The sequence below is a fragment of the Hemicordylus capensis genome, chromosome 3, assembly GCF_027244095.1.
Source record: "Hemicordylus capensis ecotype Gifberg chromosome 3, rHemCap1.1.pri, whole genome shotgun sequence".
Taxonomy (NCBI): domain Eukaryota; kingdom Metazoa; phylum Chordata; class Lepidosauria; order Squamata; family Cordylidae; genus Hemicordylus; species Hemicordylus capensis.
Window position 1 is genome coordinate 88,961,317 of NC_069659.1, and position 12,300 is coordinate 88,973,616.

Consider the following 12,300-nt stretch of genomic DNA (forward strand, 5'->3'; position numbering starts at 1 on the left):
ACCCTCTCTCTCTTTAAAGTCCCCATGCATCTTCTCCCCCTGAATAGCTCCATCCCTTCTTCTATCAGCATTGCCTCCACTTCTCCCCCTCCTTGCAATCTCAGATCTCTCCTCTCATCCCAAGCAGGACTAAGCTAAGAAGATCAACTGAAGTGGGGAGGGGTTGGAGTCTTGAGTGCCTGTTTGCAGGTAGCACCACTTCGTAACACATTTCACACCACTTGGAAATACCACAATGTATTTGGCCACACACAGAGCCCACTAGTTTCCTTTCTTCTCACAAATATGCACAAATGGAACATACTTCCAAAAAAAAAAAAAGCAAGCCTTATTTCTCCCTTTCTCACAATATAAATTTTTCTGTGATATGTCCTTGGGCTGCAATCCTATGCACACAGCAGTTACTTGGGAGTGAGCCCTAATGAGTTCATTAAGGCTTTACTTGGAATAAACTATTTATTCCGTTGTTGTTGTTGTTGTTGTTTCTTAAATTCAATTTCTATACCACCCTTCCAAAAATGGCTCAGTGCAGTTTACACAGAGAAATAATAAATAAATAAGATGGATCTCTGTCCCCAAAGGGCTCACAATCTAAAAAGAAACATAAGATAGATACCAGCAACAGCCACTGGAGGTACTGTGCTGGGGGTGGATAGGGCCAGTTACTCTCCCCCTGCTAAATAAAAAGAATCACCACGTTAAAAGGTGCCTCTTTGCCAAGTTAGAATTGGCTGCAGTTCTATGCAACATTTGCTTGAGAAAATCCATTATCAGACTTAAAAATTAAACCATATAAGTCACAAACCTGCCAAAGAAATTATCTTCTCCTTTCAGTTCTAGCACTCACCCCCACCCAAAAAAGTCACACACAAAATAACCCACCAGCAGCAAACAAAAACTGGCATAAGGGCTATAGAGTGGTGGAGCTACTTGACTATTTTGGACTGGCCTGGTTTCCAAGCTGTGCCTGTTAGGTTGACCGTGAAGAGAAAGCAATAATCTCAGAATCCTTTAAAAAATCATAACGTAATATTTCTCCATAGAGGACACACTCATTTCAAACAGGATAAGTTTGAAGTTCTCCAATTAGTGATTTCAGTTAAAATGCCTTGTTGTATTTGGAAGCTATAACCCCCTCCCTCTCTTTCACTTTCAAGAGAGGTGAGAGAGTACGAGAAGGATAAGGAAGCCAGCAAGAGGCTTTGCTTAAAGTCCCAGAACAAGAGCAAAGGCAGGGGCTGCTTGCTTGTTTGCCTGTTAGTAAAATAACCGCCCAGAGGAAGTGGCCCGTCCACCATATCTCCCACTTTCTCCCTCATTCTCTAGATCTCTGAATGCTGCCAAGATTTGCCAGTGACACTTTGAAAAAGAAAGGGGGGAAAGGAGAGCTCCCAGCAAATACTGGAGAAACCCAATGCCTCCTGAGGGCTTGGTTGGGGTGCTGAGTGAGGAGAAAAGGGCTGGAGAAAAGTAGCCAGGGCTCCTACCTGTTCTGATCTCCATTTGCTAAGTGCTCCCATTTAGCACAAAGATGTCAAAAAGGTTTGCTCAGCCTGCCTAGAAAGATCCTGGGAAATCAGATCACTGGGCTGGCTTTGTTTACTGGGTATTGGTCATAATAGGTGCCTGTAAACTATTCTGACTTCTGATTGGATGGGGACAGGGCTAGCCCCTGTTCACCCTTAATGGGGGGGAGGGGGGGAAAGAAAGGCACATCCTGATTGGTGCTGTGGCACTAAATATGCAATTTGGGTAGTGACTAAGTATGGTAATTTCTTCATTTGGGGGCAATGGATCCCACTGAACATCCTAAGGGGAAGAAATGGCTTTATAAAGGGATTTAGAAAAAAGACCCCCCCCAAAAAAAGACAGAGAGCTGGTGCCATCTAATAGCAAGCAGCAGAAATGCAAGAGCAACATTCAAGCAAGAGAGACAGACAAACAGAGAAAAAGACAGAGAGGAAGAGTTAATATATTTGGTGAGAGAATGGAGGGCTGGCAAGAATGTCTGCCCCAAATGTGGAGCCTCCATTGACAGAGAGGAAATAAAGACCTTGGGCACCTCTTAACTCTGTTGAGTGTCCCTCCTAGACGTGTTCCTGACTTCTCTTTAGATTTTCCTTCCTGTCAGACCACCAGGGAAGTGTTTTAATTGGTTGTCATGTTAAGGACCAATTCAGCAATTTGAAACTAATTGTGGTAAGCAATTGGAATTTTCTACTGGTTGCTGGATAGGTTTTTTCTGCCCAGAAACCCTGAAAATGCCTCATATTGCTGTGCACACATTCAGGGGGGCACTTGAAATAATGGGGCAAGTGGTGTAGCTGTGGGGTTCTTGAAGCTCTGGCCTGACTACAGCCTAGGTGAGCAGCCAGCTAGCTGGCATGTGCACAACAGTGTTTCTATTCATCTAGGGTTCTGTTTTCATCCTTTGCCATCATGAAGTGGTCCAGAAAAGAAATTCCTTTAAAAGAGTAATGGGTAACTATTTTTCCAGATTTTTTTAAGGTACCTCTATAATTACCCCATTTAGGCACCCAACACTGCTCTATCTATTCACAATCATAATACTTTCAGAAGAAACACATTTTTACTCACTTTTATTGCAGGCAAACAAACATGGATTTCTGTTGCTGGTTGGGTAATGAACACAACTGAAACTCACGGCAGGCAGAAAAAGATAGTAGCCACTCAAAAAGGAGAAAATAAGTGTTTTTATGAGAAAATTTACCCGTGCTACTAAGAGACATAGCAGTGAAAGATTTCTTCTGTGAAAATTATCTACACTAATAAGAGATGAATTATTGCCCATGAGGAAGAGGGTGACCTCAAAATGGGCATAGAACCCGGGTGCCTGTCAGGCACTAATTTTGGCATTCTCACTAATTGCGATCTGCCAGCATTTGAGGTATTGGTTGGTGGTTTCTTCAACTGCTATTTGTTATCCTATTACACCCCCACGGTGGAGGAGACATCTGGATACATCACAGTGCAATTCGTTTGAAGACGTCATTCATTCAACATGTGTTCATCCTCCCAGCATGTCTTTGATGATTTACATTAGTTAGTATGGACATTCATGGACACCAGCCTTTGGTATCATATGGCCAGAAAAGATTTTTTTGATATGTGTATACATGGGTATTGTTTACAATCTTTTTATTGGCTATTATTAGATTTTCATTTGGTGTTAATATACATTTTTTACAGTATTGTAATCATTTTTCATTAATATATTTTTTGATTTTGGTCAATGTATTAAATGTTTTTGTCCATACTATATAGTGTATGGTATTTTTAAGGGCTACCATTTTCCCTACATTGGGCTATATGTGCATATTTCTGAATCTCATAGATGCACAGATTCAGTTAGCATTCCCCAGACACATAACTCTTTGACACAGGAGATTTTTGTTGTTGACTGTGACTTCTTGCCCTGTGTGGTCCCTTATCTTGTCAGTCTGGGTAGTGAACACAACTGAAACTGAAAGCAGAGCAAAATAAAGTCCGACACAGGGTGGTTTTTTCAGCATCATAAGGTGATTGTGGTAATGAACAACCTCCACCCTGCTGAAGTCAAGGGAAATCTTGAGTACATAAGAACAGTCCTGCTGGATCAGACCCAAGGCCCATTTAGTCTAGCATCCTGTTTCACACAGTGGCCCACCAGATGCCGCTGGAAGCCTACAGGCAGGAGTTGAGGGCATGCCCTCCCTCCTGCTTTTACTCCCCTGCAGCTGGTACGCAGAGGCATCCTGCCTTTGAGGCTGTGGGTGGCCTATAGCCCTTCGACTAGTAGCTGTTGATAGACCTCTCCTCCATGAAGTTACCCAAACCCTTCTTAAAACCATCCAGGTTGTTGGCTGTCACCACATCTTGTAGCAGAGAATTCCACAAGTTGATTATGCGTTGTGTGAAAAAGTACTTCCGTTTGTTGATCCTAAATTTCCTGGCAATCAATTTCATGGGATGACCCCTGATTCTAGTGTTATGGGAGAGAGAGAAGAATTTCCCTCTATCCACTTTCTCCACACCATGCATGATTTTATAGACCTCTATCATGTATCTGCAGTTGTCTTTTTTCTAAACTAAATAAGAAGAGTCAGCAGACTTCTGGAATTTTTTGGACCTTTGGAGAGAACATCAGCAACACCTACCCTCCTCCCCCTTGTAACCTCAATTGTTTATGTTATTAAAACAAGCTGTCATTCTTTAAAGGGAGGGTGTCACTGTCATCTCACAAATTTCAAAAGTGAATTTTCAAAAAATAACAAAATCCTAAGAGGAGCACAAGTGGAGCAATCCTCTGCAGTGCACCCACTGGCCCCAACCTGGCTATAGGCTGTGCAAATTAGGCCTAGCTTCTGCTCAGCTGGCAACCTTGTTCATAAAGCTCCAGGTAAAGATATCGATGGATATGAAGGAACATTTGGTCATGTAAGCCCTGACCTCTCAGTGAGAATTAAACTTTGGATACAGTCCTTTAATGCTGTCTTCATCTAAACCAGGAATGCTACACATTAAATGCTATGCTGTTTGCCGCACAGATTACAGGCATTGTTAACCAAGCACCATCAGATGTGCTTTTTAGGATGGTTATTAATGTTCTAAAGAGTGAACTTTGTTGCCTTCCTTGTGTTTTCCAGGGTGTGCTGATTTGCACCTCTTGGACATGTTGACTCCTACTGAAAGAAAACGGCAGGGGTACATCCATGAACTCATTGTAACAGAAGAGAACTATGTGAATGACCTGCAGTTAGTAACCGAGGTGAGACTAACTGTAAACAGTTTACTAATAACTTTTCCTGATGTTACCTTGCTGGCCCTATAGGGGTATAGATGAGATGATTTTCAGAATCTTGGGCTCTGCTGACCTCTGCTGGAGTGCTTGGAAGTTGCTGGGTTTGAGGACTTTGAAAATCAAAATGTCACGTTGACAGTTACAAAGTTAGCAAATTAACAACTTTGGTTTTGTTCATTAAATGTGATGGTTTCTGTTTTACAGAATTATGGAAATAAGCATCTGTCTCTCCACACTCACAGTAAATAAATTTCCAATCCATTGCAATACAAAGCTCAATTACTTTGCATCACCACACTGGATGTTTTCAGTTGATATAATAGCAGAAGGTAGTTAAATAATCAATAAATGCAAAATATAATGCAAATTATTTATATATTTAAAATATTTCTATCCTCCAACACATTGCTGCTCAGGGCAGCTTGCAATGAAAACACAAAACCCAATCATGTAATAAAAGTCAATCTAAAAGGTCTAAAAAGAAGTGATCATTTTACTGAAATAACAAAATGTTAAAATGCCTCATGAAATACAGTTTTCAAGTGTCATTTAAAAACAGTGTGAAAGGGAGCCTACCTCATCTTCCTGGGGAGATAATTCCACAATTATAATGCTGCCACCAAAAAGGTGGTATCTCTGGTACCTACCAAATGAATCTCATGATGGGGCTTCCTACCAGGCTTGATGGTACCTTCAGTGCACACTTCATTTCTCACAGCCTTGGTGCATTTGGAAAGAAACAGAAGATACTTGGTTAATTTGGGAGAGCCTTCCATGGACATAATAGCTTGGGAATGCTTCTGGATCCAAATCCCTCTCTGGTCTCTCAGGTTGAGGCAATGGCCAGGGGTGCTTTTTATCAGCTTTGGCTAATATGTCAACTATACCAATTTCCGGAGGAAATTGACCTTAAAATGGTGGTACATATGCTGGTAACCTCCAGGCTTGACTACTGTAATGCACTCTATGTGGGGCTGCCTTTGTACATAGTCCAGAAACTATGCTGCAGCCAGACTGGTCTCTGGGATGACCTGAAGAGATCATTAATCTTAAAAGAACTGCACTGGCTGCTGCTATGTTTCCGAGCAAAATACAAAGTGCTGGATATTACCTATAAAGCCCTTAATGGTTTGGGTCCATGGTATTTGAGAGCACCTCCTTTGCCATGAACCCTCTAGCCTACTAAGATAATTGGAGTGGTCCAGTTATGGCCACCATTGGCTCGCTTTGTGGCTACCTGGGACTGAGCCTTCTCTGTGGCTGTCCTGGGGCTCTGGAATGCACTTGCTGTCAAAATCAGAGTTTTTCCATCTCTGGCTGTTTTTTTTAATTTCACAGTATTAGAATATGGTTTTATACTTAATAATATTTAAAGTATTAAATTTAAAGTAATATAGTTTTATGGTTCCATAATTTGTTTTTATTCTTTTGAATCATGTTCTACTGTTCTATCTTATGCTGGTCTTGGACCGTAATAATGATAGATAGATAGATAGATAGATAGATAGATAGATAGATAGATAGATAGAATTCTGCATCACAAAGGGGACTTATCTATAGATACACTGAGATGATATACGAGGGACTCAGAGCATTAAAAGGGCAAATCTCCTTTTTTAGAGATATTTGAAAGGTTCATGCAATGATCAACCACTTGTTTTTAAACTGTAGTTATAATTACATTTCAGTGATCTAAGGATATTTTCCAGGAAGCCAGCAGCCTTTCCAAGGCATATGTTATGCTTTGATCTTTCAGTCTCTTCTGATAGCTATGGGTACAATCAAGTTGATTAAGACTTGCTTAACTACCTCCTAAACACCTAATGGCACAGTGGGGAAATGACTTGATTATCAAGCTAGAGGTTGCTGGTTCAAATTCCGCTGATATATTTCCCAGACTATGGGAAACACCTATATCGGGCAGCAGCAATATAGGAAGGTGCTGAAAGGCATCATCTCACACTGCGCGAGAGGAGGCAATGATAAATCCCTCCTGTATTCTACTAAAGACAACCACAGGGCTCTGAGGTCGCCTGGAGTCAAAACCGACTTCACGGCACACCCTTTAACTACCTCCTATTGAGGGTAGGATTGGGATTTTAAAGTGCTCACTTTGGACTGGATTGCACTTTTGTGTGATCAAAATGAAGCGTGGTTTACAGATCTTTAAGCTGAGACTACAGGTTTGATCCCTGATGTCTCCACATAGGAAAGGAAAACCTCTGTTTGAAACTCTGGAGAGCTGTTGCCAGTCAGTAATGTTGTCCAGGGGTATGTAACCTTGGCTCACCAACTGTTGTTGAAATGAACTAACAAATGTAAGTCACAGACATAGTGAATGGGGGGTTATTATGCTTTCTAAATTCTTCCTTTCTGAATTTGCAGATCTTCCAGAAGCCCTTGATGGACTCTGAGCTGCTGACAGAAAAAGAGGTTGCTATGATTTTTGTGAATTGGAAAGAGCTCATTATGTGCAATATTAAACTACTGAAGTAAGTTGCTTTTTCAAACATTTAACAGTAATAACACTTTGGAGTGCTCAGCAGTTCCCTTCTTGATTTTTCAGCAATATATGTGGGGAGAAAAAATATTGTGGGCACAAAATAATATAAGGGAATGTCCATTGCTCAGTGATAGTGTAGGAGATACACAGGCAAACCTTGTTATTTGCGGTTTCATGTATTCATGGGTGTCTAATTGACACCCGATGTCATTATCCTCCGATTCTAAAGGGTTGAAACCCACATATCCATGGTCCCTAGAGGGCCAAAAGTGACCGTGGAGGTCACTTCTAGCCGCCATTTTGTCTGCCGGAACCATTTTGTGGCTTATTTCTTTTTTTTTTAAAGAGCATTTTCCCCGTGATTTCTTTGTGGTTTGGGGAAGGCATTTCGTGGTTTGGGGGCATTGCTGGGCACAAGGAGACAGTACAGCAATGCCTTTCAGGGTTTTTTGCCCCTTTTCCCCACCCAAGAACCTACTTGTGCCTGTTTTCCATAGGCACAATGCCTTGTTACTCATTGTTTTGTTACTCGTGGTAGTGGGCCAGGAACGGAACCCCCCCTGAGTAATGAGGTATACCTGTATGGGGGTTAATCAGTGATCAGTATATACTCAGAACCAGGAAACCTACAGCAAGCGTAATTAGTTAACATGGGTGCTTCATAATCTTTAAGAATAATAAATTATTTTATTCTGCTTTGCATGCAGAAAGTCCTAGGTTTGATCCCTGATGTCTCCGGATAGGAGAGGAAAACCTCTGTTTGAAACTCTGGAGAGCTGTTGCCAGTCAGTAATGTTGTCCAGGGGTATGTAACCTTGGCTCACCAACTGTTGTTGAAATAAAATACAGCTCTCATATTTCCCAGACACAATACTGTGGCTGAGGATGATAGGAGTTGTAATTCAGCAGCAGCTGGAGCAATTACTACTGGGATTATTTTGGTCTTCTACTGCCACAGCCTTTCAATTTTTAATTTGTAGATCTTTGTATTTCTTTTTCTTTTATTCTGCTATCACCTGGTATTGCTATGTCGATTATTTTGACTTGTTTTTCTTTCTTCTCGACTACAGTTATATCTGGTGTATTGTGTGGCAGATGTTAGTCTGTTTGTAGTTGGAAGTCCCATAATATTTTTGCATCTTCATTTTCTACCACTTCTTCAATTTTATGGTCCCACCAACTTTTGGCTACAGGTAGCTTGTATTTTTTGCAGGTGTTCCAGTGTATCATCCCTGCTACCTTGTCATGCCTTTGTTTGCATTATTATTATTATTATTATTATTATTATTATTATTATTATTATTATTAATTTATTTACACAGTCAGACAGGTGTTATTGACTGGTTTGTTTTATCCAGACATCAGTCCTTCCCAAGGACCTGGGATGGCTGAATTTTACTGTCAATGTTGTTGCTGTTGTTATAGATATTGTTGCAGAATATAGGCTGTTCTCAGCAAAGTTGCTTTTTTTAATTGGCTGATGGTGATTTCTGTGGCCCCTATGGTCTTGAGGGGCTCTTCAAAGTCTTTTGGAACTGCACCCAGGGCGCCAATTACCACTGGGATTATTTTGGTCTTTTTCTGCCACAGTCTTTCAATTTCATTTTGTAGATCTTTGTATTTTGTTATTTTTTCTATTTCTTTTTCTTCTATTCTGCTATGCCCTGGTATTGCTTCTTCTTCTTCTTCTTCTTCTGATTATTATTATTATTTTAATGAACTCCAAGGAAGCTTTACTGATTCCAATGAGATCCAGATTTGTAATGTGGAGAGAAGGACTAGCTGTTTCATTATAATTTGTTTAGAATATTGGACACCATCATTTCTCATAAAGCAAGGAGAATGATGTCTATATCAGTGTAGTGAATTTCTAATAATGTACATTTTTACATTTGTGAGATTTATTTTGGAACTTTTTAATATGACTCCTCAGTACTATCTGAATCATTCTAAAGATCTGTTGGATGCCATAGCAGGAAGATCAAGTATGCTATTGGAGACCACAGCCCAGTATCTTCACATTAAACGACTGCCATTCTGTTTTTCCATTCGTTTCATTTTACAACAGTGACTCTCTCCTGGTTTGATTTAGAGGAATAATGAACTTGTATTACACAAAAGCATCCCCTTATTTTTGTCATGTTTTTGCTTTCTGTTTAGAGCACTGCGTGTTCGTAAGAAAATGTCGGGAGAGAGGATGCCCGTAAAAATGATAGGAGATATCCTGACAGCTCAGCTTCCTCACATGCAGCCTTACATTCGATTCTGTAGCTGTCAGCTTAATGGGGCAGCCCTCATCCAGCAGAAAACAGATGAAGTTCCCGACTTCAAGGAATTTGTTAAAGTAAGAGAATATCAATATTGGTAACTTATTATCTTAGCAGAAGCACATTCTCAGCTACTTTCCGTTTTTTAAAAACAAGAACAACACAGTACTGTGTAACAAATGTAACCAAAGAACTATCACATTTGAGTTGTTTCCACTGTATTATGTTTTTGCTAGGGGCAACTTGGTTCAAGACTAACATAAAGTATTCATAGCAGTTATCAGTATACAGGCTTATCTCACTATCTGCAGACTCACCATCAACAGTTTCGCGATTGCGTGTTTGGGTAATGGACACCCGAGGGTAATGGACACCCGACCTCGGCATACACGAAGAAAAACAGGCCCAAAGGGAGTTGGTTCCCTGGCAAGTTGGGGGTGTCCGAAAATGTCCTCAGAGATCATTTCTGGCTGCCATTTTGTGGAGGAGAGCTATTTTATGTCTCATTTTTAAAACACACACCACGATTTCCTGCTGAATTTTGGGGACTTTTGGACTTGCAGGAATATTCCTTGGACTCCTGAAAGCCCATGGAGCATGATATGGCATTTTATTTGGCCTGTTTTTGCATTTGGGGGGCACTTTGGGGGCTTTTAAAAAAAGTCTGGGAACCTAACCCCCATGATCCCATAGAATCAATGCCTCATTATCTGCAGTTTTGTTAGCCATGGTAATCTTCGGGAACAGAACCCCCACGGATAATGAGGGCCTCCTTGTCATTGGTGGGTGACAACTAGGACCAGAATTCCTAGATGTTCTCATATATGTGGATCCTTCATCTACCTCTGTGGATGCAGAAGGGTCAGGAAGAGCCATTGAAAATGTTTGCCTACATGTCTTCTCAATTCGAAGGCAGGCACTACCAAGAGGCCACCTGTGGCTGCCTGTAGAGAATGAATCACTTTCCTTCAGTATTTTAAAAGATAAGTGTGCTTAATGTTCATCAACAAGCTGCCAACACTTTTTACTCTTAACATTTCAGAGGTTAGCTATGGATCCTCGCTGTAAAGGGATGCCATTGTCGAGCTTTCTGCTAAAGCCTATGCAACGAGTAACACGATATCCTCTAATCATTAAAAATGTAAGCCCTTTTTGCTAATATATGTGTCAGAACTGAGATTCTGAGTACTTTCATTTCTTTATTGGAATCCATGTTTCTTGCATCAGTTAACTCATCTGATATGCTGTAATTAGTGTGTTTGTCTTTTACCCCCTCTATTTTTATTTTAAAAAATAAATGCTTGCTCTCATTCATGTTTACTCAGATGCAAGTTTTACTGCTGTTAATGGGACTTCCTCTCCAAAAAAAGAGGGTGGGAGGAGAATCATGAGTTTTGATGCTATTTAGAGGTTTTTGGTTTTTCTTGTCCCCACTGCTCCAGTTGTGGTCTTTTAAATGACAAAAAGTCAAACCTCAAGTATACATGCACAAAAACCTCTGCACCTATGTTCCTAAATTTGGGAAGTATAATAGCCTCACAGGAGTCTGCCATGCATGCAACGTTCAAGCCATTCTGACTTTAACAGAAGGATGAGTGATAGCTGGGGAGTGAGAGGAAATGTTGGGCTGAGTTGAGTGACTGACAGTGGGGCAGAGTGACAGCTGATAGTGGGAGTGGAAGAGAAAGGTTGACTGAAAGAAGCCGGTGAGAAATAAAGCTGAGAGAAGAAGAGTGATTACTAGCTGGGCCGGGCACCGAGCATCTGCACCTCTAGTTGTCCCCCCACCCCCTTCCCACTTGCCTGCCACTGCCATTTTCTTACCTGACCACCCGCTGCCACCGTTTTCTTACCCCGCCATCTTTCCCTCCTCATCCGCAAGCCTGTCCACCACTGCTGCCACTTTCCTCTCTCTCTGGCAGCAGCTCACTCGCAAACTCTCGCAAGAGCTGCCACGCATGGGATTAGCGAAGGGTATGCTTTAAAGAAATGTATAGATAGATAGTGTGAGTTAGTAACTTTGTTGTCTTTATTTAACTGACTGCCAGTTCTCAGTGTCATGTATTGTAAATAAAACCCTTTACTCTTTTAAAATGTTATGTGTTTTGGCCTGGGGATGTTTTGCGTAAAAGTCACATCCCACATTCTTGTCCTGACCATGCTCAGGCAGAGATAGTATAAGAGATTCCTACTGCTCTCTAACATAGTAGCTGATGACAGCTATTTATTTGATGTCTTAGTTGACTCCTGGGGTCCAGAGCCTTGAGTGAGCTCCCAAATACATCACACTGACAAATGTATAATTATATAAACATTGTATTTTTGTGCTTTTCCATTATAGGCTATGGCCAAAACAAAAATAATAGCAATATTAGCATTATATTACTTATCCTTCTGGGCAAATTAAAAAGATGCAAGGGCAGAAATTTAACATAGGGGGCTTTTTTTTAAAGGAGGAAATAGGTGTCTTAATAGCACAATCTATGCTGGTTTACCTGGAAGTAAGTCCCACTATGTTCAGTGGGCCTTTACCAGGAAAGTGTACATAGGGTTGTAGCCAAGTCATTAAAGGAAAATGTTCTGTGGGAGGAAACTGTTTCAGGAAGTGATTAATTAAGAATCAGCAACAATATCCAGAGAGCAGGAATCCCTGAAAACCACATCAGACTTTTTGTTTGTTGGTTTGTTTCTTCCTTTCTAAGCTCCACAGGAGTCTCAGCAGAAAGGGA

General features: G+C 40.9%; 1 protein-coding gene across 5 annotated transcripts in view; it reads left to right on the top strand.

The window, feature by feature from the left end:
* ITSN1 (intersectin 1) overlaps positions 1 to 12,300 on the top strand; it is a 197,407-nt gene that overhangs the window by 164,930 nt on the left and 20,177 nt on the right. For all 5 annotated transcript variants that reach the window (XM_053307557.1, XM_053307556.1, XM_053307558.1 and 2 more), the window contains 4 exons: positions 4,647 to 4,768; positions 7,187 to 7,293; positions 9,465 to 9,648; positions 10,614 to 10,712. In XM_053307557.1, coding sequence (XP_053163532.1) covers positions 4,647 to 4,768; positions 7,187 to 7,293; positions 9,465 to 9,648; positions 10,614 to 10,712 — 512 coding nt within the window. The remainder of the gene's footprint in view (positions 1 to 4,646; positions 4,769 to 7,186; positions 7,294 to 9,464; positions 9,649 to 10,613; positions 10,713 to 12,300) is intronic.